Below are 23,725 nucleotides of genomic sequence, written 5' to 3' on the forward strand. Positions count from 1 at the left end.
TCTGTCACCCTGGTTTGGGAGCATGGATCGGGTCCGCTCAGCCTCAGACCCGGAAAGGTCCCGGTGCCGGCCTCCAACTGAACCTTTAATTGGCTTCCTCTCTGCCCCGCCCCGCCCCCTGACCTCTGCCCCTTCCGCCGGGCATTCTGATTGGTTCCCCTCGCGTCCTCCTGGCGCCTTATTGGCTCTTCTCCCTCGCCCTCCATCCCTGCTTCTGTAGCGGTCCCTGTCTCCCGGCAGAAGACGCAGCCATGAATCCGTTATTCGGCCCCAACCTCTTTCTCCTACAGCAGGAGCAGCAGGGCCTGGCCGGGCCGCTGGGGGACCCTCTGGGAGGCGACCACTTCGCCGGGGGAGGGGACGTGTCCCCAGCGCCACTCGCCCCGCCCGGCCCGGCTGCCTACTCGCCGCCTGGCCCGGGCCCGGCGCCCCCGGCCGCCATGGCTCTCCGCAACGACCTGGGCTCCAACATCAACGTGCTCAAGACCCTGAACCTCCGGTTCCGCTGTTTCCTGGCCAAAGTGCACGAGCTGGAGCGCCGCAACCGGCTGCTGGAGAAGCAGCTGCAGCAGGCGCTGGAGGAGGGTAAGCAGGGCCGGCGGGGCCTGGCTCGCCGCGACCAGGCCGTGCAGACCGGCTTCGTCAGCCCCATCCGGCCCCTGGGGCTGCCCCTGAGCGCCCGGCCCGCCGCCGTCTGCACCCCTTCGGCGCGGGTGCTGGGGTCGCCCGCGCGCTCGCCAGCCAGCCCCCTCGTGCCCTCCGCGGCCTGCCACTCGTCGCCCTCCACCTCTACCTCCACCTCCTACTCCTCGTCTGCCCGCTTCATGCCCGGCACCATCTGGTCCTTCTCTCACGCCCGCCGGCTGGGGCCGGGACTGGAGCCCACGCTGGTGCAAGGGCCTGGCCTGTCGTGGGTGCATCCCGACGGGGTGGGCGTCCAGATCGACACCATCACCCCCGAGATCCGCGCGCTCTACAACGTCCTGGCTAAAGTGAAGCGCGAGCGGGACGAGTACAAGCGGAGGTAGGGGACCGGGAAGGGGGGACGGGGCTCAGTGTCATGGCACACACATGGGGCCGGGACCAGGTGTGGGGCCGGGAGAGGAGATAGGGAGGAGTAAGATGAGAGTAAAGTTCCTGCTGTGTTAGGAGGAGCTTGGAAGTAGACAGACGGCATTGGGTACAGGAAGTCCGGAATCCACAGGGAATGCAGAAGTCGCACTGGTGACCGGAAGAAGGATCCTCAGAGCTGCGTACTGTGGGGCATACATATTTTTCTTGTGGCTTTTCTGTCTCATCTAGGCTGCAGTGTTTGGATGACTGGGTTCACCGTGGGGTTGTGTGCCCTGTGAAAGGGACTCACGTCTACCTCAGGGTAGACATCTGGGGTACTACTTAGCCTCTCCCAGCTCAGCCCTCAGAGCAGTTTTGTGATAGATGCCGCATACAGATCAAAAGTAAGAGATCAGGATATAGCTTTCACTTGGGAGTCTAAGTGAAATTAGAAGGGTGGGGGGGGGGTGCTGCATCTCCCAGTGGGCGATCCTGCTGTTGCTCTGGGTTTCCCAAGGTGATGCTGATGGAAACTGGGTGCCTACTCCAGTTCCACAGGAAGGGCTCTGGGACCTCGGAACATTGCTTAGAGTAAGTCAGAAAAAGAAAAGTAAAGAGATAAGGGGAAAGGAATTCCCTAGGGAAAGGGGAAGGGATTGCTGGTCCTCATAGGGCTTGTGGAAGCTGCAGGGGGGGTGGTGCGGTGGATCTGTGAAAGTGCAAGGAGCCAAAGGATGACGAAATGTGAGTGAAGCCAGCAGAGGAACCGAGTGCGCGGAAAAGTTGAGAATCTGGACACACCCTGTGAGTATAAGGCAGCTGGGGGCAGGCCCGGTGCTGACCCAGGATGAGGATTTCGCTTTCTTCGGGGAACTGGCAGGGCAGCCAGGTCCCAGGAGAAGGGACGTGATGCTGGTGCTGGCTGTATATCCTTAGAGGCCTGAGAACCCAGGCCATTAGGAAGAAGCACCGGATGCCGTGGTTGAGGAGGAAGATGACAGGTCTGGAGGAGGCTTTATTTTGGGAGCCATCAGGTTTAACCTCTTCATTGGCTCCTCTGACCCCTTGTGGGCAGGCTTGGGAACTACCCAGGCAGCCCTGTGTGGCAGATACTGGTGTGTAAGCTGGGGCGTCAGCTGGGGCTTGGCTGAATGTTCGGGAGCTTAGCCCTGGGTCTGGGGGCAGCCTTCAGGGAGCTGTAACCAGCCAGAGTCTAGCAGATTGCAGATAAGCATACTTTCTGACGCTGAGTCTTTCTTCATGCTGGCTTCCTTCGTCATACGTAGCCCACGTTATAAGTGCTTTGGGAGTCTCAGTTCTAAAGCCATCATTCACCTGCCCCCAGAACCAGCCTGCCCCAGTCCCTGCCCCAGCCCCTGTCCCTGCAGGAGTTAATTAACAATGGTCAGTGGCCGAACACAGTTCTGGAATGCCTAACCATAGAAACAGCTGCTGTTCTCGGGTATTTGTTTTTCTTTAACTGAAAGAGTGTTTGTCCTTGGTCCAGCCGTCCAGGGCAGCAGAGAGTTATTCCTTGGGGACTGGTGAGCTCATCGCTCTGCAGCACGCTGCTGTGCAGAGGGCCCCGCAGCTAGAGGTGTGTGGTACGTGACACTGGCGGTTCCTCATTCTTCCACCCCAGATCCTGTGCCCTCGTTCTGTTCCCTTGAAAATACCGTAGCTCCTGTCTGTGGCCCGGAAGGCATGGGTATAGCCTGAGCACTGAACTGGGAAGGAGCTGAGGCTTCCTGGGTTCTGTTCTCAGCTCCCCTGCTGTGTGCCACCTTGGGTGGACCGCTTCATCCTTCATCCTGGCCTCTGGCTTCCAGTGTGGGAATGGCCCCTGCTTCCTCACTTTGCTCGAGGGTACCATTTATTTAGGAGGGAGGTCTTTAGTGAAGGTAGAACACATGGAAATTGCTCAAATTCTACCCTGTCAAGGGAACCTTGAAAGTGAGACCAGATTGGAATGGAGGTCAGAAGGAACCTGTTTGTGGGAAAGTCTGGCTGCAAAACAATAGAGTTCTAGTAAGCTTCCAGGGGTGCCAGGCTGCCTCAGTCAGGAGCATATGTGACTTTTGATCTCAGGGTTGTGATTTCGAGTCCCACGTTGGGTGTAGAGATTACTAAAAATAAATAAATAAATCTTAAAGAATTCTAGTAAGCTTCCAGGCAATTTATTTTCAGATTTTTTTAAAACACTGTAATATTTTTGTTCATCTCAATCCGCCCCTAACTTCCTTACTTAAATTTCTACTGGAATTTGCTGCTTTCTGCCCTTCCCAATGCATCTTGCCCAGGGTCGCTGTCCCCTTGCCAGGCTTGCTTCCTCCAGGGGCTTACGGACTCAGGGTATGACGGCACTGCGTCCCATGGCTTCAGGTTGTCAATGAAGAAACCACAGGCCCAGGAAAGATAAATATGTCTGAACTGTGAAACTGTTTTACTTGATGCTTCTGGGACCTCTCACCGGCCCTGACCGTCAGAGGGAGAATACCAGAGCAAAAGGAGGAAGGACGTGGGGGCAGCAGGGATGGGGGTGGGGAGCAGAGAGCAAAGAGTCCGGGAAGCTGGGCTGCATGGCAGGCTGGCCTGGTAGTGGCTGAACCGGCTGCCTCTCCCTTGCCCAGGCAGGAGGGGCAGTGGGTGACGTTGGGGAGTTATTATTAGGAGCACTGCAGTGCAGAGCCCAGTGAGGAGCAGGAGGGCTTGGAGGGAAGAGGCTGTGGGCAGAGCCCAGTGGGGAGAAGAGGGCGAGGGGGGGGGAGAGATGGAGGTGGGGCAGGGAGGATAGAGTCCCACGTCTGCAGAATCTGCTCCGTCAGGCTTTCATTTTCTTGCCGTTCTCTCTGTGGCTTCTGGCCACCTTTCTGATCCTGCAGTGTGTCTCATGGTACCGTGCCCTCCTTTCTGAGCCTGTAAGAAGTGGCAGGAGGTGATAGGCTGTCTGAGTGGGGTCTGAGAAGTTCTGCCAGCCCAGGCCTCGAGTCTTGAGTCCTCCTGCAGCGTTCCACTCCAGCACGGCCCTTCTGCCTCTGCTGCACCATGACCTGTGCACTGGCTTGCTGTGGACTCCTGTCTAGTGGAAGCCCTGGCCTTGCATAGCAAGGGGGTAGTCAGGGGGTTCTCTTAGCTGCTTGTGCTCCTAGTTTCAGAATCCTGGAGCATAGGGGATGCCGCTGCTAGTTCCCACCCAGCGGATGAATGAGGCTCTTTTTCCTACTCTGATTGCCCTCGCCCTCGGTGTTTAGGTGCCCGGGACCCCGCAGGCTCCTGCTTTCCACTGCTTTCATGGTTCAGGGCCAGGCCCGTCTCCTCTCCAGGGCTCCCGTACAGGGGCTCCGGGTTGGGGGGAGCAGTTTCTGGACCTTTGCGAGGGGACAGACTTCGAGTGTCTCCTATCAGGCTCTTGACCAACCTTGTTGCTGTGGCGTGTGTCCTGCAGCTGCTTCTCCCCAGTGAAATGGCACCACAAGCAGCAGGGCAGCGGGCTAGAGGAGCCCTGGGCTGGAGCGGGCAGGAGGCGGGAGACCGGATCTGGGCCCCCAAAGGTGGGGGGCTGGGCCAGCGGGCCTGGGGGTCTGGCGCAGGCATGAGAGGGGAGGAGGCCAGCTGGGCAGCTGGCTGAGCCAGAGCCCAAGTGGGACAGGTGCTGTGGTTGCTCTTAAGTACAACTCCTGGGGCGTGGCCCGGAGGTTCCAGGAAGACAGCTGGCGTGCCAGGAAGTGTGGAGCCACCCGACAGCTGCAGCCGGCCGGCTAGTCCTGCCCACGGCTCCTGTACACCGAGGGCAGCAGAGCTAGAGAGAGAGAGCCCTAAGTGAAAGTGGCGGTGGGGGGTGCGCAAGGAGCCGCAGGGGTGGGGCAGTGCAGGACCCCACACCTAGGCTCCCTCCCTGTCCCCCATGTCTGCCAGGTGGGAAGAGGAGTACACTGTGCGGGTACAGCTGCAGGAGCGAGTGAACGAGCTCCAGGAGGTGAGGGCTTCCCCCGCCGTCCCTGCCGTGTCCCCTCACCCTGTCACTGGCCCCCGGCCCAGTCCTCTCCTGGCCCTTCTGTGTCCTTACCTGCCCCCCCGCATGGGCGGCATGGCTCACTCATGGGGCTTTCTCCCTGACTGCAGGAAGCCCAGGAGGCTGATGCCTGCCAGGAGGAGCTGGCCATGAAGGTGGAGCAGCTGAAGGCTGAGCTCGTGGTCTTCAAGGGGCTCATGAGCAACGTGAGTGCGGCCCCCTCATGCCTGGCACCAGCAGAGCAGGCCTTTCTGGTCTGGGCCTGTGGCTCTCCTGGCCACAGCCCTCACCCACCACGCCGCGCTGCTCCCCCACCCCCATACCTGTTCAAGAGGAAAGGCAGGAACCGAAGCTTTGGTGTGGGTGTCCTGTGCAGGGGGCAGTATGGCCTTCGTCGTTCCTGGAGGCCCTAAGCTGCAGTTAAGGACCCAGATCCCCACTCTGCCACCGGCCTGCAGGGGGGGCTTTCTGCATTCCGTCACTGCTCTGCTCTGTCCCCCTTCTCTGTGGAATGGGGTCATAAGGGCGTGTACCTTGCAGGGCAAGTCCAGAGATGAGAATGCACTTAGGGGCGTGCTGGCCCTGACTTCGTACTGAATAAGTGGTAGCCATTCTTCTTCGTGCACTACTTCCTCCACTCTTGGAGCTCCAAATGGGCTCTCTCTCTGGAAGCATAAGTTCTGGGTGGAGCCCCTGCAGGTTCTGGGCCGTGCACTCTAGGGCTCCCCCTCCGACCAGGGGGCCCGTGGCCTGCGCAGCGTGGGAATGCTGTGGGGAGGGCATCCAGGAAGAGTGACACACAGCAGCAGTGTGTGACATGAAGGCTGAGGCTCTCACTGGGCCTTGTCTTACCGCGCCCTGTGTTCCCTGGGCAGAACCTGTCTGAGCTGGACACGAAGATCCAAGAAAAGGCCATGAAGGTAGATATGGACATCTGTCGCCGCATCGACATCACCGCCAAACTGTGTGACGTGGCTCAGCAACGCAACTGCGAGGATATGATCAAGATGTTCCAGGTGAGGGGGCGGGGCTGCTCCCAGGCCCCCGGCCCCTGTGGCACCTGCCCAGTGCCTCAGCTCCTCACGGGAGGGGCGCCGGCCTAGAGCCCCCTTGCCCCTGCCCCCCGGGTCAGCGCCGGCCCCTCCTTCTTGGGGGCCTCACCCTGGCACCGGGGCCCCTCAGTGGGACTAGGCTGGGGGGCAAGAAACAGCCTCTGAAGAGAAGGTTCGAAAGCCGTCTCTAACGCCATCTCTCCCCTCCCCCTCTCTCTCCTCTGTCCGCCTCCTCTCCTCTCTTCCTTTCATCTTCTCTTGCTTTCTCCACAGAAGAAGCTGGTTAGTTTTGCTCTCATGCAGGCTTTTTAATGTCCCAGTCCCAGTTTCTAAGTCACCTAGGCCTTTGGCCTTCAGTTTTGACCCACTGGGCTTTTGGGCCCAGATTTTTACTCCTGTCTCTGTTCTCCTTGCTCTTTCCCCTTTGCTTCATTTCTTTCTGCCCCTTCTCCGACTTTCCAGATCTGGATGTGTGATTCAGACTTTCCTTTGTATACACCTCCTTGCAGCCCAAAACTTTTCCTTTCAGTTTGGTCATTTCATTAGAAAGGACTTTTTTTTTTTCTTTTTTCTTTTTTTTTAAGAAAATAAATCCTCTGTAGCCATTTTGCACATCTGATGTGGTTGCCCCGGGCCATTTCTTTCCTGATCTTACTGCCCTATTTTCTCTGTTTCTCCTTTTTCTTCCTTCTCAGTCTGCAGCCCTGCCCCCATCCGTGTGTGTCTGCCTGTCTCTCGGTAACTCCGGTGTCTGTTCCTGTCGTTGTAACTGTGTCTTCTCTCTCTGTCCACTCTGCCCTCCCGCTGATTCACGCTTCTCCCTCCCCCCCACCCCCCCCACCGCCGGCGCCCACCTGCCCACCTGCCCTTCTCCTCACGCACCCGGCCTCGTCTCTGTAGTCTCTGCACTTGTCTCCCATTAAGGTCCCATCCATGGGGGGGCGGAAGCGGGAGCGCAAGGCTGCCATCGAGGAGGACACCTCCCTGTCGGAGAGTGACGGGCCCCGCCAGCCCGATGGGGATGAGGAGGAGAGCACAGCCCTCAGCATCAACGAGGAGATGCAGCGCATGCTCAGCCAGCTGTGAGTCCCGAGTCCCGCAGGCCCGCAGGCCCGCCCCTCAGCGGCACCCCTGCCCCGAGGCCGGAGGCATCCCCACCCCGTGCCCTGCCCAACGCCCCGACAGCGGCCTGCTGCTGCCCGAAGAAAAGCCCCTGCCCTCCTTGACGGCGGGCTCCCTGTCTCTAGGAGGGAGTATGATTTTGAGGACGACTGTGACAGCCTGACTTGGGAGGAGACTGAGGAGACCCTGCTGCTTTGGGAGGATTTCTCAGGTTATGCCATGGCAGCCGCAGAGGCACAGGGAGAGGTAACGGCCCCTCCCAGCCTCAGGGCCCCTGCCAGTCCTGCCCAGACCCCCAGCTGGCCGCCTGTGCCCTCCCTCCCCTCTGCTCCCTGCACTCCTTGCTGCTTCCCCTCTGTGGCCTTCATCCTCTGCCTGCGTCTCCCCTCGTCCTTTCTCCTTTCTCTGGGCTGTCTCCAGCTTCCTTTAACAGGACTCTCTCTCTTCCCCACCTTGGCCCTGTGCAATGCCCCCATCCCACCCTCCCCACTGGCCTCCCCGTCCTTGCTTTCCTTTTTGCTCCAGCAGCAGGAAGACAGTTTGGAGAAGGTGATTAAAGATACGGAGTCCCTGTTCAAAACCCGGGAGAAGGAATATCAGGAAACCATTGACCAGATAGAGGTAAGGCTGGGGGGACCCCAGACACTTTCTCTTGTGGGGGAGGGGCCTTAAGACCTCGCTCTGCGCAGGGGGCCGGCAGGCAGATTTGGGTTCCAGTCTCAGCCCTGTCACTTGCAACTGCTCATGGGCTGCTTGCACCCTCTGAGCCTGTTTCTTCATTTGTCGATCCTGCCTGCTCACAGGCTTGTCTGAAGATCGGAGGAAATGAGGCCCGCAAGGAGCTGAGGGCAGGGGCTGTCAGCCTGGGAGGCTTTCTGCCTGGCGCTATAGTGCTTATTAGTTTTCCTACTGTCAGGGCCATAGCAGAGGCCACTGAGTGGACTCGAACTCTGCTGTTTCTTCAGCTCAGCCCTTCACCTGACGGAGGAACCTCTGTGGTCCTTCCCTAGCCTGGAGGAATCTTCCCGAGTGGGGAAGGGAAACTAGGGCTCTAAGCTGGAGCTAGATGTGCAGGCCCAAGGGCGGCTTTGTGGCAGCTGCAGGGCGGTGGGGCAGGATGTTGTTTTCAGCAGCCTCCCACTCCTGGAGAGAGCCCTTCCTGGAGCCCTGAGCACCCTGGCGTGGGGAAGAGGCCCCTGGGCTTCTGAAACTCTTGGCCTCTCTTTAAGCCCCTGTGGCCTATTTATGCCCTTGCTGCTCTCACACTGCTGGCATTTTGAGAAGGGACCGACAGGTGATTTTCCTACTTGCGCGTTCTCCCAACACACATCACTTGGTCCTGCTCCTTGAAGCTGAACCTGCTTTTGTTTCTTGCACAGGCAGACGGGCTGAGTTTTAAAGGCAGCAGCCAGGTGTCTGCTCCCCACGGAGGAGGGGAAGGGGAGAGCCACTTTCTGTCCACTCAGGACACCCATCTGGCAGGCTCCCTCTTGTCCTGCAGGAGGATGGCTTTAGGAGAGGTGTTGAGAGCTAACAGGGGGCTTTGGGTATGCTGCTGGCCCTGGTGACTCATGGAAGGTGGGAGGGAATTCCTGCCATCCTGCCTCCTTCCAGTCTCTTGAGCTGAAGCCCTGCCCTGCCCTCCAGTCTCACAGCGAGGCTGGGGGTTTCGGTGGAGGCTCTTGGGTGCCTCCTGGCTTGTGGTGGCTCCCTTCCCTCACGTGTGAAGGGGACCCATACACATGGGTAGAGGCAACTGGTGGCGGTCCTAGCCTTGCCTTTGGGTAGAATATACTTGCTTCATTTCTGTCTTTTTTGTCCTCGCCGGTGACGGGCTCTGGCAGCTGGCCCCTTCCCCTCCTGCTCTCCTTAGCTGGAGAAGCTGGGGTGGTGGCAGTGGCCAGCCCTCACAAGAGCGGGTGAGTGACCTCTATTGTCTTTCTGACGGAGCAGTCGCATGACCCGCCCTCATGGCCTGGCTCTGGAACCCTGGCTGTTGTGTGAGCTGTGCCCACTAGGGCTCCTGCCCCACCGGCGCCACCATCTCTTCTGGCGGGCCTTGTGACCCCTTTACTTCTTTCTCTGAGTTCCCATCCTCTCCCTGTCCAGTTGGGATTAGTTCTGGGTGGTTTCCTCTTTCCAGTTCGGATTATTCACGGGGAGTTTCCTACCCTTTATCTTTGCTTTGGGGCAGTCCAGCAGATCACCGCCCAGTAGTTTTATTCAGCCTCTCTGTTTGGCCCCCTGTCCTTTGTACCCAAAACAAAGAGAGACCAAGATTGTCTCTGGCCCAGATCTTTCCCGCCTTCGCCCTGCCTCTCAGCCCTACCTTTGCCAGGGAGGCCGTTTTTTCCTTGATCTCTGAGCCCACATTTTCACCATGGAACCTTTCTTGAATCGGGGTACATCTAACCATTGGGGCACTGGGTGTGGCCACAGCCTTTCAGTGAAATGCTGCGAATGGCTCACAGGAGAGATGAGAGCCCAGAGAGCCCTCTGGGGAGGATCGACCCTCTTTGAGCCACTCAGGCGGGTCTTCTCCTTTGTGACACGAGGCTTGTCAAGAAGTTCTCTAAGTCACCCAGCGTGGTGCTGGGCCTGTGCAGGCAGAGATGAATAAGCCATGGCCGGCCTTCCAGAAGCACCCGAATGAGTGAGGGAGACAGACGGGGTGCAGTGGTGCACAGGGGCCACGCAGGAAGCCCAGGGAGGGAGCCAGGCTGCGTGGACAGCTGCCCCGGGCTCTCTGTCCTGCCCGCACTTTGGTTCCTGTCATCAGGGAGGATCAGTTGCAAGAAGGCAGGCCCGTGGCAGAGACCCGTGCCTTCCTCTGCAGGCAAAGATGCCCGGGAAAGCTAGATGTAATGACAGTACAGGGGGTCCCCTCCTGCTGGGAAGACTGATTTTTAAATCTGAGGCCTTGCCCATGGGCGCCCAGGACCCCCTCCCCTCCCCCCGCAGTGTTCTTGGCATGTTCGCCTCCTAGGGGTACAGGCCGGGGCCCTGCTGACTTGCAGGGCCCTTCCCCTCCCCGCCACAGCTGGAGCTGGCCACGGCCAAGAATGACATGAACCGGCACTTGCATGAGTACATGGAGATGTGCAGCATGAAGCGGGGACTGGACGTGCAGATGGAGACCTGCCGCCGGCTCATCACGCAGTCGGGAGACCGGTGAGGACCGGCCCTGGAGGTCTTCCACCATGTCTTCCACCAGGGGCCCATGCAGGGAGGGAATGTGGTGGGTTGGTCCTGAACAGCCTGAGGGTCAGTCCCATCTGGACATGGGGCTCTTGGGAGGGGCACCCTGCATGTCCGGCCTGGCCCCCTGGCCTTCTGTCCCTCAGTGGTGGGGTGATGGGTGTGTGTCTGTTCATGGCTGGATGGCCCAAATCTCCTAGTACCACCAGCCTCGGGGGTTCCCTGGTCAGAAGCAGCTCAGAACTGCCGAGGAACAGAAAAGGTGTGGTGGCGGATTTGTATCTAAAGTCAGGGCCATAGTTTGTGCATTTGGCCCTGTGTACGTTCTGCCTCTACAAAGAAGTAAATTTTTAAAAGTCCCCAAAATACTACAGATGGACAAAAAGCTGGGGCAAGCTTTATGCAGTTGGCCTGTGCAGTTGGGACTCAGGCAACATCTCTCATACTGTGGTATGAGATCTTTTTTTTAGATGTTGTTTATTTGAGAGAGAGAGAGAAAGCATGAGTGGGGGGAGGGCCAGCGGGAGGGGGAGAAGCAGACTCCCAGGACCCAGGGATCCTGACCTGATCAAGGTCAGATGCTTAAGTGACTGAGCCACCTAGGTGTGCCCCTGTGATCTGAGATATTTTTGAACTCTGAGCCTCCCAGAGTCCCCAGGATAAAGACAGGGACCATATCCCCCATCACGGTGGGGTACAAGAGCTTTCCCTCCCCTTCCCCGCTTCCCTCACCTTGCCTCCATCCTCACCTCTGTGACCCACCTGTCCTCATCAGAGATGGTGTTCACCAGCCTGCCCAAGAATAAGGCCAAGGAAGAGAGGAATGCTAGCCAGCCTCGTCAGGATTCCTGCCTGCCCCAAGGTGACAGCTGGTGTTTTTTTCTAGAAAGTCTCCTGCTTTCACTGCGGTCCCGCTTAGCGACCCGCCGCCGCCAAGCGAAGCTGAGGACTCCGATCGTGATGTCTCATCTGATAGCTCCATGAGATAGGGACCTACCTCCAGCTTGGAGCCCTAGGGCCCCACCCTGCTGGGAACTCACCGAGGGGAGGGGTGGGGGTTTCACAGAGGGGAATATTATCCGTCCCACTGCACCAAGCCTCGCCCCTGGGGACTGGGGCACTCCTCCCTTGGGCTTCCTGCCTTTAGCCTTGGCCTCCAGGTTTCTAAGGTGTCTGGAGCAAGGCTTAGCTGGACCATCCCAGGCAACTTCCCCCACAGCAGGGGCTCTCCTGCCTTCATGTGTGGGTGTCTGCTACTTTCTCATCTCTAAAATGCTGCCAGTGATCATGGCCCCTTACTTTCTCCTCTGAGTAAGGAATGTGATTGTCAGATCTTCCTTCCAGTTCTGTGGCCTCAAGCCCGTTTACGGTCTGATTCTGTACTGGTGCTAACTGGCCCAGGCACCGGTATGAGGTGGATGAGGCTAGACATTGCATGGCTTGTGGAACCCAGGCTGTGTGTGGGAGAGGGCCTCGCTCCGCCCTGCAGGTGGAAGGACAGAATGGGCAGGGCGCGCTCCCTCCTCCCTCCAAGTGCTCAGGGCCATTTGCCTGTGGATGGCAGTGCCCTGGCTGCGATCCTTTCCCCAGGACAGTGCCTGCCTTCAGGGGTCTCAGTGCCCCCACCCTGAGCTGGGTGGATTCTGGAGCTGACTGGTGCAGCATCATGGAGGGAGAGAGACAGAATCCCTTGCTCGTTTCCCAGTCAGCACTGAGTGGCAGAGAAAAAAGTGAAGCTACATGTGCGTGTGTGTGAGTTGTGTGAGCACGTGCGTGTGCACTCAGGGTCTCAGTCTCTTCCAGTATCAGCTGAAGATGTGCTGTCTCCCTCTTGGTCACACACTGAGAGCAACAGGCTGAGATGTCCCAGACTTGGAAAAGCTTGTTAGAAACTAGGGACACGCGAATGAGGTGTCAGCCTGACTGCCGAGCGGACATTGGAATGTAATCTTTAATAATAATCAAACTGGAGAGTATTTATTGAACACTTTGGTGTCCCTGTTTTAAGCACTTTCTGGTGGTAGGTACGCAATCCATTCTGGGAGTTGCGGCCTGCTTTTCTTCCCCTCACAAGCAGGTGAAAGGCCAGGCCTAGGAGGTTGTATGTAAATTCAGTCTTATATATGGGGTAGCCTGTGCTTCTGCCCCAAGCTTCCCCTGCAGGACAGCACTAATCCCCTTCACACCCCCTCTTAAGTCCTAGAGGTGGAGGTTCACCTCATTTTCCTGATCATGGAGTACAGTGCTTACACAGCTGACCAAACAGAATCCTCCTAGAAGACCTGGGCACTGGCCTATCATTTTACAGATGGGAATAACTAGGGCACATAAAGCAAGAAACTTAGGCCAGACCTCACAGCTGGGAGGCAGAGTGGAGTTTGTCCCCTGGCACTCAGCTGTCCTCCACATTACTAGGGCTCTGCCCCAGAGTGGCCTGGTAACCAATCAAGGCCACGAGACTTGCTAGGCCAATTCCAAAGCCCTGACTTCCTGTGCCAAGGTTACCCTTCAGTTGGCTGCAAACAGAACAGCTTTCAGACAGAGGCACCAGGTCATCTGGTGACAAGACCACCTGTCCTCTAAAGGGATCACATCTCAGTCATGCAGCACCTATGGGCCTTGGAGGGATACTGAGCCAAAGCCAAGACCAATGGCCCTTGGAAGTGAATGCAGTGCTTATACCTTTGGGAGGGATGCTCCTGTTAGGCCCAAGACCTCTGGCAGAGTTCACACCTGGTTGGAGTGTGCTAGGCCGTCCCTGGGTACTGTCAGCAAGATTGATTTCTTTTGGCACTCAGCATAGCTCCCTTTATCCCAGACACTGGAAAAAGCTAAAACGCCCAAGGAGTTGGCTGGGTACAGTATACTTTATTGATGGTACATGACAAGGTAGGGCTCCCCAAGCCCCTCCCCTTCTTCAGGGGGTCTGGGATGGAAACAGTGGAGGTTGGGAGATTCTCAGTGTTTTAGGGGATAAGTTGGGGCAGGGATTCCCCAGCAGCTGAGGGCCTCTTTCTTCCTCTTGCTCTGGCTGGGGCTGGTGGTTCAGGGGGCTCTTATTCCTTGGAGGCCATGTGGACCATAAGGTCCACCACCCGGTTGCTGTAGCCAAATTCATTGTCATACCTGGAAGATCAAGGAGTGAAAGGCTATTTCCCCACACTGGGCACCAGAGGGCGCCAGACTCTAGTCACTTTTCTAGTTGTTGCTCCAACCGTCACCCCCCACGGCACCCCACATACCAGGAAATGAGCTTGACAAAGTGGTCATTGAGAGCAATGCCAGCCCCAGCATCGAAGGTAGAGGAGTGGGTGTCACTGTTGAAGTCGCAGGAGACAACCTGGTCCTCAGTATACCCCAGGATGCCCTTAAGGGGGCCCTCTGATGCCTGCTTCACCACCTTCTTGATGTCATCATATTTGGCCTAACAAGGTAAAAATGAGAGGTTTATCCAAGTTCCAATCTTGCTATTCTCCCCCCACCACCCCCAATCCCTAGCCTGCCACCTCTTCCAACCCACACTTACAGCTTTCTCCAGGCGGCAGGTCAGATCCACAACAGACACGTTGGGGGTGGGGACACGGAAGGCCATGCCAGTGAGCTTCCTACAGACAAGGGGAATCGGGCTCAGCACCATTCCTCTGCCTCTGCACTGCACCACCCCCCTCACCAAGTCCCTAGGGTAGAAAAGCAGCAAGGCACCTTACCCATTCAGCTCAGGGATGACCTTGCCTACAGCCTTGGCCGCACCAGTGGAAGCAGGGATGATGTTCTGGGCAGCCCCTCGGCCATCACGCCACAGCTTCCCAGAGGGGCCGTCCACAGTCTTCTGGGTGGCAGTGATGGCATGGACGGTGGTCTGGAAACAGGGTGGGGGGAGGATGGGGGAGGTGGCAGGAGTGAGGGCCTACACAGTACTCATGTCACCCACCCTTGGGAAGAATTAAGGGACAGAGTCACCTGACCTTGAAACCTCTGTGGCTACCCCCAGCCCAGGACCATGTTCTTCTTCTTTTTTTAAAAAAGATTATTTATTTATTTATTTGACAGAGAGAAATCACAAGTAGATGGAGAGGCAGGCAGAGAGAGAGAGAGGGAAGCAGGCTCTCCGCTGAGCAGAGAGCCCGATGCGGGACTCGATCCCAGGACTCTGAGATCATGACCTGAGCCGAAAGCAGTGGCTTAACCCACTGAGCCCCCCAGGACCATGTTCTAAGCAGAAATATGCAGTCCAGGATGAGAAGTCAATGGGCACTTTCCCCATCATTCATACCATGAGTCCCTCCACAATGCCAAAGTTGTCATGGATGACCTTGGCCAGAGGAGCCAAGCAGTTGGTGGTACAGGAGGCATTGCTGAAAAGAGGGAGGTAGGTCAAGGCCAAGCAAATCCATCCTGTGATACACAGTATTACTAGACTACTTCTCCAATCCTCTGCCCTCTGCCATGCTCACCTGACAATCTTGAGGGAGTTGTCATACTTCTCATGGTTCACACCCATCACGAACATGGGGGCATCAGCAGAAGGAGCAGAGATGATGACCCTCTTGGCCCCGCCCTTCAAGTGAGCCTGCAGTGGAGAAGTTCTTGTAAGCCAGGCCCTCCTTTCCTGTTCTAAGCCCCCAGTCCCCATTCTTCCCACTACACCTACACCAGAGCCCAGGGTCAACACCCTCCCACCTTTACTCTCCTTGGCACTCACCCCAGCCTTCTCCATGGTGGTGAAGACCCCAGTGGACTCCACAACATACTCAGCACCAGCATCGCCCCATTTGATGTTGGCGGGATCTCGCCTATAAGGTAAGACGACACCAAATTTAGGGATGTGACATACCATGTACCCAAGGTGGTCACCCCATCCTAGTACCTCCCTCAGAGCCAGTTTCCTGTTTCTCCTCCACACTTACTCCTGGAAGATGGAGATGGACTTCCCATTGATGACAAGCTTCCCGTTCTCAGCCTTGACTGTGCCGTTGAATTTACCGTGGGTAGAATCATACTGGAACATGTAGACCTGGAGGGATGGGGAAAGGAGGAGGGGGCAGTGAGGGGCTCTGCTTCAGTGGGGCTCTGCTCCCTAGCACGGCTGCAGGGGCAGCACTCACCATGTAGTTGAGATCAATGAAAGGGTCATTGATGGCGACAATATCCACTTTACCAGAGTTAAAAGCAGCCCTGGTGACCAGGCGCCCAATACGGCCAAATCTGAGAAAGACAAGGGGCGGGAAGGAATGAGTGGGGCAGAAGAGAAAAGCCTCCTGGGCATGAAAACAGTCTGAGGCCAACTCATCCCCTTCCAGGGGTGAGAAAATGGCACTTCCCTGCCACTATTAGTCCCAAGAAATCTAATTTTATCCTGTGCAACCCTGCCAGGACAGCATGGCCAATAAGTGAAGCCTTCCCAAGAGGTGATTAGGTTCAAACGCTTGCCCAACTCCCAGTGTCTACCAGTCCCACCAGGAGAAACAGCAGCTCAGGGCATGGTCTGGCCACTCCCACAGTCTGGGCACGTGGCACTTATCACCCCCACTATCTGTGCCCTGACAATGCTTGCACTGGTCTGGCCCAGCTTCAGGAAACACCCTCTGGGCAGCAAAGACTTGCACACTTAGCATCACCAAGCTCAAAGGGCAAGAGTAAAGGTCAGAAATTAACTGGACAAGGAAAGCACATCCCTTCCTCCAAAAAGCAAAGAGGAGGGGGGAAAAGGGTACTTCCCAACCCCCTAATCTCAGGAGTCCAGTTTGCTAACATGTCTGTCCTTGCAAGCCCTCTTCTAGAAATTAGGAGCAGAAGCAACAGGTGTGTGTGTGTGGTGGTGGTGGGCAGTGAGAAGTAAGAGAGTAGAAGCCCAGGCGGGAACTGCAGAAAGGTCAGGCAGCTATATTTAACCCTAGATTAGAGTGGAGTGGGGATCTGATTTCTGGAAGATGGAATAGGGAGAAGGGCAGGATTCCCAAGGCTCACCGACACCTAATCCTCCCAGTGACCTTTATAGCCTTGCCTTTTAGGGCTGGGTCAGCTCTAGGCATCGAAGGAAGGAAAGAGCTTCGAAGAGAGCCAGTGAGATGTAAGGGGCTGCTGCCACAGGAGCCATTTTGTGGTGGAAAATTTCTATCTACCCATGACTCAGCTCCCCCAACATGGCACTAAGCTGCAGCTACCACACCTCTCCTGAGAAAGAAAAAAAAATAACAAGACAGGACTCCCCTGAACCCACGTTTCTGATTCATCAGAGGATCATCTAGGAAGAGCATCCCCGAGGGAAATTTGGTTGGCAGCTTAAGGGATGTGATCAGGTTCTCAAGTCAGGCTCTTTCGAGAGCGAGGCTGCGGGAAGCGTTGCCTCACCTGGCCGACGGGATAGAGGCGACTCCACCCCAGCGAGGCAGGCCTCGGAGGTTTAGTCATAGGCGAGGAAGGAGGAACAGTGAGGAGCTACGGGAGATTTCCTAACGGTGGTTCCTTCACTTCCTTCCCCGTTGCAACATGGCGGCAAGGTTACCGCAAACGAGCCCTCCCGACGGGCTGCGCACCCAGCTAAGCGAGCCCCGGGAGCCCCCGGCCGCGCGCGCTAAGTGGGGGGTGGGGAGGGAAGAGGCTGGTGGGGGAGGGGCGCCTCCCCGGCACGTGACCCCGCAGGGCGCGAAAGCAAAGAAAGAAGCCGGGACTGGGGGATTAGGGGATGGCTCTTAAGCCGGGACAGCGGCGGACCGCTCGAACCCGCAGGGGTGGCATTGCAGGAGGCGCCACGGCCGGGAATGGGGTGGGGGCCACGAGGCTCTCTGGGGCCGGAACCTCCGCCAGGTCAGAGCGCCGACCTTGAGTTCTCCTTGCGGGTGTGGTGTGGGGGGGTAGGACCACCGCACCCACGTCCTCCACCCGCTCGCCCGGGGCCGCACCCTGCCCCATCCCCTAACTCACCCGTTCACTCCGACCTTCACCATCGTGTCTCGGGCACGCGGCTGCGGGGAGAGGAAGGCGAGCATTAGAGTCGGGGCGGACGGGGGCTGCAGTCCGGCCACTGCCCTGCCCTCCCCTCCCCCCACCCCCCGGCCTCCATTCCCAGCCCGCGCCTGGGCACGTCCGTCCTCCCGCCCCTGCAATGCGGAGGTCCGGCCGGGCACGCCCGACCAGCGGCCGCGCAGCCCCGCCCGGGTCCGCGAGCGCCCCTGGTCCCCTTCGGAGCCGTGCCCCGGCCTCTCGAGGTCCCTCTCTGTCTGGCTTTGCCGAGCTTTACCTGGCACTGCACCTGAAGATGCGGCTGTCTGTCGAACGGGGAAGAGCAGAGAGCATCAGAGGAGGCTGCAGTCCAAATTTATAGTGCCTGGGCGGAGCGTGGGGGCGCGGGCCCCGCCTCTCGCCGGCTCGCCCAGTCGGGGCCCAAGGGCGCTGAGGCCTGAGCTACGTGCACCCGTAAAGCCGGGAGTAGCCGGGCCCGAATTTTTGGACCCGCCTGCTTCTTCCAGAGTGCACGCACCTAGCGTATGGGCTAGGGACGGAGTGGGGGAAGGGACAGAGACCAGCTCAGTGGAGGAGGTGATTGCAAATGGCACTCGTGGGCATGCTGGAGACTGTGGACCCCAGGATCAGGCTCCTGGTGACAACGGAAGCCCTCCCGGAGCCAGAGCCGTTAAAGTTGCTTCACAGATGAAACGGGAGGGCTTCGGGAGCTGGTGGGATGGGGAATTGGAGCCGGAGCCGGGACCCCTCGCGGTTGTGCGCGGCCACCCCCCTCCCCTTTCTTTCAGAGGCTGAGAGGCGGGAAGGCTGAGGAACTTCTCCAGGCTCTTCGGTAGTGGCGGGGAACCGCAGAGGAAAAGGCCCGGGAGGGGTCAGCCCGCCTCCTGCCGCGCTTTGCCCAGCCCCCACCGCCCCCTCCCCGGGCCCTGGCTCCCGGCCTCGTTGGGCCGGGGGCCTGGACTGACACTGGGCAGTGGGGTCCTGGAAAAGAACTAGGGCTCGGGAGATGGCTGAGGAGTGGGGGCGGTTTCTGCGCTGAAGGTCACGCTGTCCTGCAAGCTCGGGCAGCCGGGAGGGCTGGTAATTGGGGCGGACAAACCAGGCCCTGTGTGCATCAGTTCCTCTCCCCGAGGCGGGGCTGGGCCGGAGGGGGATGGACGCGAGGCCAAAGGCCTCCCACAAAATCGCTCCTGGGAGACCTGAGTGCTGTGCAGCCAGAGCCAGGAGAGAGTGCCCCTTTCACCGCTTCCAGCCCCGGCCGGAGAGCGGGACGTGAGGGCGGAAGTCCCTCCCCATCCTGGGACGTGCCGGCCAGCCCCAGAGCTAGGGACGCCCCTACCCAGCCCCGCGCCCCGGGATGTTGGGGGAAGGGTGAGGAGTCCAGAAGAGGGATAAATTTGGGACGTCTTGGGCACGTGGTGGGAACCGGCCCTGAGCTCCACGCGAGGTCGAAGGAGGGATCCCTTCTCCTTCCCCATCTGGGGCCCGCTGCGCCGGGGTTTGCCAGCTTTGGACGGAAGAAAGGCTGCGTTCAGAACGCTTGAGGGTTTAGAGGGGATTGGGGTGGAAAGGACAAGTCCCATCAGCAGGTGCTGGGGGCGGGGGATCCAGGGGCCTCTTTGCTGGCCCAGCGTAACCTGAGACCAGCCCCCTTTTCTAGCTGAAGAGCCTGTGGCTAAGTTTAGCCCAGCCTGGTGATAACCTTTGCTTAAAAGGCAGAGAGTCCGCTCTCCGGCACCCCGACTGCAAACCACCCCCCCCCCCCCCCCGCAGTCCCTACCCTTCCAGGATTGCCCTCCCTCCTTGGGGCCCCAGAGCCAAGTCTGTGTCTGTCTGGCAGCCATGTGTATGGTTGGTTCCCAGGCTTTTCACGAACCCCAAGAGCAGGGCCAGAAAGCACCTAATGGTGATAGGAGGCCGGAAACACCACAGGTGGTCTGGTGGGGCCTGGGGTAGGGACTCAGCTGCTAACCCTTCTATTCTGCCCTAGCTCAGCCAGCACCATTAACCCTTTCCCTGGACTTGATGCTCCCACACTACCTAGAATGTGTCTGAGGTCCCATCTTCCCTTTTGCTGCACACACGTTCTTTTTCATTACTGTCTTCTGCCAAAAAGGGAGCTCGGTGCCCATGGAGCATTACCCATGCAGCCTGCTGTTGTCATGGCAGCAAAGACACCAGTGTTGTCATGAGAGCACGCTCACTGCCTAATGGTCCAGGTGACTCAGCAGAGCAGACCTGGGGAGCTGAGGGTGTGGACAAGCTAAAGCAGTGTCCGCATGTGGCTGACTTCCCACAGACCCTAGAACAGTAAAGTGATGCCTTGGTAGGCAGTCTGCACAGATGGTGGGGGGGGGAGCTGACCTTCCATCAACCCTGAGACCAGGTCAGTCCCCTGTCCCAGAGACAGGCTCGGGGAGCACAAATGGGGGAGGGGAGCAGGAAGACCAGCCCGGGGTCTAGAGAAGGGTTCTCTACCTTGGAACCACTGACTGACGCTTTGGGCTGAATCATTCTGTTGTGGGGTCTGTCTTCTCACTGTGTGGTATTTAGCAAAAGCCTTGGTCTCTCCCCACTAGATGCTGATAGGGAGCATCCCTCCCATCTAGGTTGTGATGACAAAAAAAATCTCTAGGCATTGCCAAATGGCCCCGTGAGGGCAAAACCGTCCCCAAGTGGAGCCCGTCTACCTGGAGACTAAACTCTCCGTGCTTCGCCACCGTGCAGCAATCCTGTCACTTGTGCAGTGTGGGGAGGTCAAGAAGGGGAAGATGAGGCACCAGGGTAAGCATGGAGTTTATCAGATCTTGAGATAGGCCCCAGGACTTTTGGGCTCCTCTTTCTGAATTGATAATCCTCTCCCTGCCTCTTGCATCTGGACTAACATGAAAGATGAAACAGACAAGCCTAGGAAAATCTAAAAGTATATAAAAATATTTATTCACTAGGAAATGAGGAGACTGGGAGACATACAATCCGGTGAAAGCAGCTCAATTCAGTTCAGTTGGGCTATTTTAAGAAAAATGCTTTACATTATAAAGACCATTAAATGTTAAAAAAGACAAGATGACAGGCAAACAAGTATTTTACAAGAGCAACGGACTTCTAGGTCACCCAGCAAGACAAGCTTCCCAGCAGGGATAAAAACAGGCAAGATGACCTCTTAGGTCCTGTGCCTTCGAGGAGGTGCTCGGCGGATGGGTGTAGTCTTCTTGGGTGTCTCATCTTCTGTCATCTCTGCTGAAAGCTCTACTCAGAGGATTGGAGGAATAAGAAAAAGCTGAGTCACAAAGATGGTGAAAAGTAGATCTCAGGGAACAAGTGGGATGGCTCCAGACCACGCAGAAGAAACAAAACCCAAACGGCACAAGGGGAAGACACCTCGGGGCGAGGCGGTGGAGACAAATCGATACAGCAGGACCCCATCAGAACCAGCCTCACCCCCCAAGTTACGCTCCCTCTGGGCCAAGGCCAGGAGGGAGCATCGTACCTTCCTCACTGGACTCATCACTCGAGAAGACGATTCTGGGTTTCTTTTTTGAAACTCGCTGTCGGGTGTCTGGATGCCGTTGGGTGGTACGGCGGGGCTCGGGGGTGACAAAGTCACCGTCTGATGAGGCTGCAGAAGCCAGATGCTGGTGCCGCTTAGAGACTAGAAAAGGCAGAGACAGAGTCCGCAAAAAGGAATCTTTCAGAGGAGGGCCGGATCTCTCCACCCATGGGGCAGCTTCACATACCAGTGGATGGTTTCTTGGCTGATGGAGCCCTCTGGCTACCCCCTTGGCCAAGCTCAAGGTCTTCCACTGCATCTAACCCTCTGGTGTGGCAGACCCGAAGCTTCTGTTCAAATTCATCTATTATAGCCTGGAAGGGAAGAAGACATGAAGAGCAGGCCTGGAAACACAGTTACTTCTATGATGAAAAAAAAAGTCATGAAAACACACAGTGAAAACTGAAATGCAGATCAAGGAGAGAACCTAAGCTGACAGGTTCACAGTGCATGACTGCAAGTATAGGATGTTCTGGAAAAGGCACAACTGTGGAAAAGTAAAACAAATCAGTGGTTGCCGGGGGTTGGGGGGACAGAGTGAGTGGGAGAGCCCTGAGGACTTCTTAGCGAAACTGCACTGTAGGATACTAGAATGATGGACACAGGACATTACTCTTGTCCAAACCCACAGAATGCACACTGAGAGTGACCCTTAAGATAAACTATGGACTTTGGGTGATAATGATGTGTCAACAGAGGTTCATCGATTGTCACAGATGTGCCACTTTGGTGGGGGATATTGATCTTGGAGGAGGTGGTGCGTGTGGGTGGAGGTAGGGGGCATATGGAGGAGTTCTATACCTCCCACTCAATTTTGCTTTGAACCTAAAACTGCTGTAAAAAATGAAGTCCATTTCAAAAAAGAGAGAAAGACAAAGAAACAGGAGGCAGAAACAAAAGAGCTGGGCTCAGGTGGTACTGCAGAATTGGCTGCAGGGCAGCCCGGGGCAGGCGAGGCGGGCCAGGCAGTGTGCAGAGGACAAGCCCGGCAGCCAGGCTCACCTTGCCCTCGGGCTTGGCCCCACGCCGCAGCTTTCCCACAACCGACAAGAAAGCACTGAAGATGGACTCATCCGACAGTTTATCCCCAAAGCAGTCAAAGTTGTCCAGCATCTTGCGGAGGCCTCGCTCTGTGAGGGGCAGCTGTGACACACAGTAGGCCAGGTCCCGGTACTGCCGCTCGGTCCTGCAGACGGCAGGGGGGAGTCGCGGGATAGAGGTAAAGGCCCATCCTTCCTCCCACGGCCTTGGGGCTACCCCAGGGGCAGCAGCCTACCTGGCTGTGCGAAAGCGCTGACACAGCTTCTCCACCAGGCTCTCAGTCTGCTTGTCCTTGGTGATGTAGGAGAGCAGCTGCCTAAGGAACGGGAGATGTGGACGTGTGACCTCCCAGGGACAGCCATCCCTCCCCGTGCACCAGCCTTCTGTTGCCCTCCTGGCCGGGGAGAGAATCCCTTCGGCCGTGGCCCATGCCTGCCTCACAGTTCCTCCTGCCCTCTTCCTGCGCCCTCAGAGAAAGGTCCACCCACCCCTGGAGAAATGTTCACCAAGAATGAAAATTTGTAACAAAAGCAGCTTGTCGTGCGGTGAGGACGCCTATGTGCCTAACTCGATCAAGAACTAAGGGGCCAGCATCCCAGGCCTCATTTGCTAGAGGAGGAGCAGATGCAGAGAGGTTAAGTTACTGCTGAAGGCCACGCAGCTAAAAAGTGGCAGAGCCAAAATGCAAACACAGGTCTGTCTGATTCCTAAGGATGAGCTACAGGAAAAATGTGCTCCCGGGCCCAGGCAAACGTACTTCATGATGGTGTGGAAAGGCTCTTCCTCCACCCCTCCCTCAGGGTCTGACAGGCGGCTGATGATATCTGGAAGGAGGTTATAGATCGCATTGCCCTGGGAGAGAGAGAGTCACGTTATAGGGACAGTGTTGTGCCCGCTCCTTCAGCAGTGAGCTCTCTGCTGCCTGGCTGCCTCTCACCTTGTGAGAAAGCTCATTGAAGAAGTTCTTGGCCAGGGCAGCGATCTGAGGTGCGGGGTCGATGAGCAGCACGGCCATCTCGCTCACCTGCCCCTTCACCTTCACCATGTCCTTTAGAATCAGGTGGGTCATCACCAGCCCTGCTGTTCTCCGCACCTGCTGAGCTGGGTCCCGGAGCCTAGGAAGGAAATCCTAACTCACTGGGACCAACACTGGCAGGAAGGGCCCTCAGCAACAATTGCCCCTACTTCTTTTTTTTAAACGTAAATTCTCCCCTTATATGGGGCTCACACTCATGACCCCAAGATCAAGAGTCTTATGCTCTACTGACTGGGCCAGCCAGGTATCACTGTATTATTACCCCCCCCCCCTTTTTAAAGATTTTATTTATTTGACAGACAGAGAGCGTAAGTAGGCAGGGAGGGAGACAGAGAGGGGAAGCAGACTCCCCGCTGAGCAGGGAGCTCGATGTGGGACTCGATCCCAGGACCCTGAGATCATGACCGGAGCCGAAGGCAGAGACCCAGACCACTGAGCCACCCAGGCGCCCCTCTATTACCCCTTCTTAATGTGACATTCTAGAAGAAGTTAGAAAACTGGGATTGGGGAAAGAGGCCAAGCTTGTAGCCAAGGCTTTGAACAGAGGCACCAATCCCTTTTGGGCCATATTTAGCTAAGGCCTGTACAGGTCAGGTATCAAGCAGATGTTCAGGGTAATGCTGAAGACCAGACAAATACAGTTTTAAAGATTCTAATACTGGTCACACTGCAGCCTCTGGGAGCTGGCAAGGCCTGCT

General features: G+C 57.3%; 3 protein-coding genes across 21 annotated transcripts in view; 1 reads left to right on the plus strand and 2 right to left on the minus strand.

Annotated features, from left to right (window-relative positions):
• Window positions 1-186: 186 nt before the first annotated feature.
• On the plus strand, window positions 187-12,422 carry IFFO1 (intermediate filament family orphan 1). Of its 12 annotated transcripts, none has more exons than XM_082742685.1 (9): window positions 187-1,024; window positions 4,969-5,029; window positions 5,176-5,271; window positions 5,941-6,081; window positions 7,018-7,199; window positions 7,365-7,485; window positions 7,765-7,860; window positions 10,280-10,410; window positions 11,213-12,422. In XM_082742685.1, the coding sequence occupies exons 1-9, from the start codon at window positions 252-254 to the stop codon at window positions 11,241-11,243; spliced, it is 1,632 nt and encodes a 543-aa protein (XP_082598811.1). In that variant the 5' UTR covers window positions 187-251; the 3' UTR covers window positions 11,244-12,422. The 12 variants fall into 12 exon arrangements, with proteins under 12 accessions (XP_082598811.1, XP_082598806.1, XP_082598812.1 ...); XM_082742680.1 differs by having other exon boundaries at window positions 11,328-12,422; XM_082742686.1 differs by having other exon boundaries at window positions 7,768-7,860.
• Window positions 12,423-13,304: 882 nt separating this feature from the next.
• On the minus strand, window positions 13,305-17,807 carry GAPDH (glyceraldehyde-3-phosphate dehydrogenase). Of its 4 annotated transcripts, XM_082742707.1 has the most exons (12): window positions 17,678-17,731; window positions 17,362-17,402; window positions 16,442-16,611; window positions 15,543-15,642; window positions 15,345-15,451; window positions 15,140-15,230; window positions 14,892-15,007; window positions 14,711-14,792; window positions 14,145-14,296; window positions 13,964-14,042; window positions 13,680-13,861; window positions 13,305-13,563 (listed from the first exon to the last, which is right to left on the minus strand). In XM_082742707.1, the coding sequence occupies exons 4-12, from the start codon at window positions 15,543-15,545 to the stop codon at window positions 13,494-13,496; spliced, it is 882 nt and encodes a 293-aa protein (XP_082598833.1). In that variant the 5' UTR covers window positions 15,546-15,642; window positions 16,442-16,611; window positions 17,362-17,402; window positions 17,678-17,731; the 3' UTR covers window positions 13,305-13,493. The 4 variants fall into 4 exon arrangements, with proteins under 4 accessions (XP_082598833.1, XP_082598831.1, XP_082598832.1 ...); XM_082742705.1 differs by lacking the exon at window positions 16,442-16,611 and having other exon boundaries at window positions 17,678-17,807; XM_082742706.1 differs by lacking the exon at window positions 16,442-16,611 and having other exon boundaries at window positions 17,690-17,725.
• Window positions 17,808-20,311: 2,504 nt separating this feature from the next.
• Window positions 20,312-23,725, minus strand: part of NCAPD2 (non-SMC condensin I complex subunit D2) — a 29,832-nt gene continuing 26,418 nt past the window's right edge. For all 5 annotated transcript variants that reach the window (XM_082742714.1, XM_082742716.1, XM_082742715.1 and 2 more), the window contains 7 exons: window positions 22,929-23,106; window positions 22,749-22,843; window positions 22,227-22,307; window positions 21,953-22,136; window positions 21,138-21,264; window positions 20,891-21,052; window positions 20,312-20,649 (listed from right to left, as the gene is read on the minus strand). In XM_082742714.1, coding sequence (XP_082598840.1) covers window positions 20,564-20,649; window positions 20,891-21,052; window positions 21,138-21,264; window positions 21,953-22,136; window positions 22,227-22,307; window positions 22,749-22,843; window positions 22,929-23,106 — 913 coding nt within the window. In that variant the 3' untranslated portion in view covers window positions 20,312-20,563. The remainder of the gene's footprint in view (window positions 20,650-20,890; window positions 21,053-21,137; window positions 21,265-21,952; window positions 22,137-22,226; window positions 22,308-22,748; window positions 22,844-22,928; window positions 23,107-23,725) is intronic.

Source organism: Mustela nivalis (genome assembly GCF_964662115.1).
Source record: "Mustela nivalis genome assembly, chromosome: 7".
Classification (NCBI taxonomy): Eukaryota; Metazoa; Chordata; class Mammalia; order Carnivora; family Mustelidae; genus Mustela; species Mustela nivalis.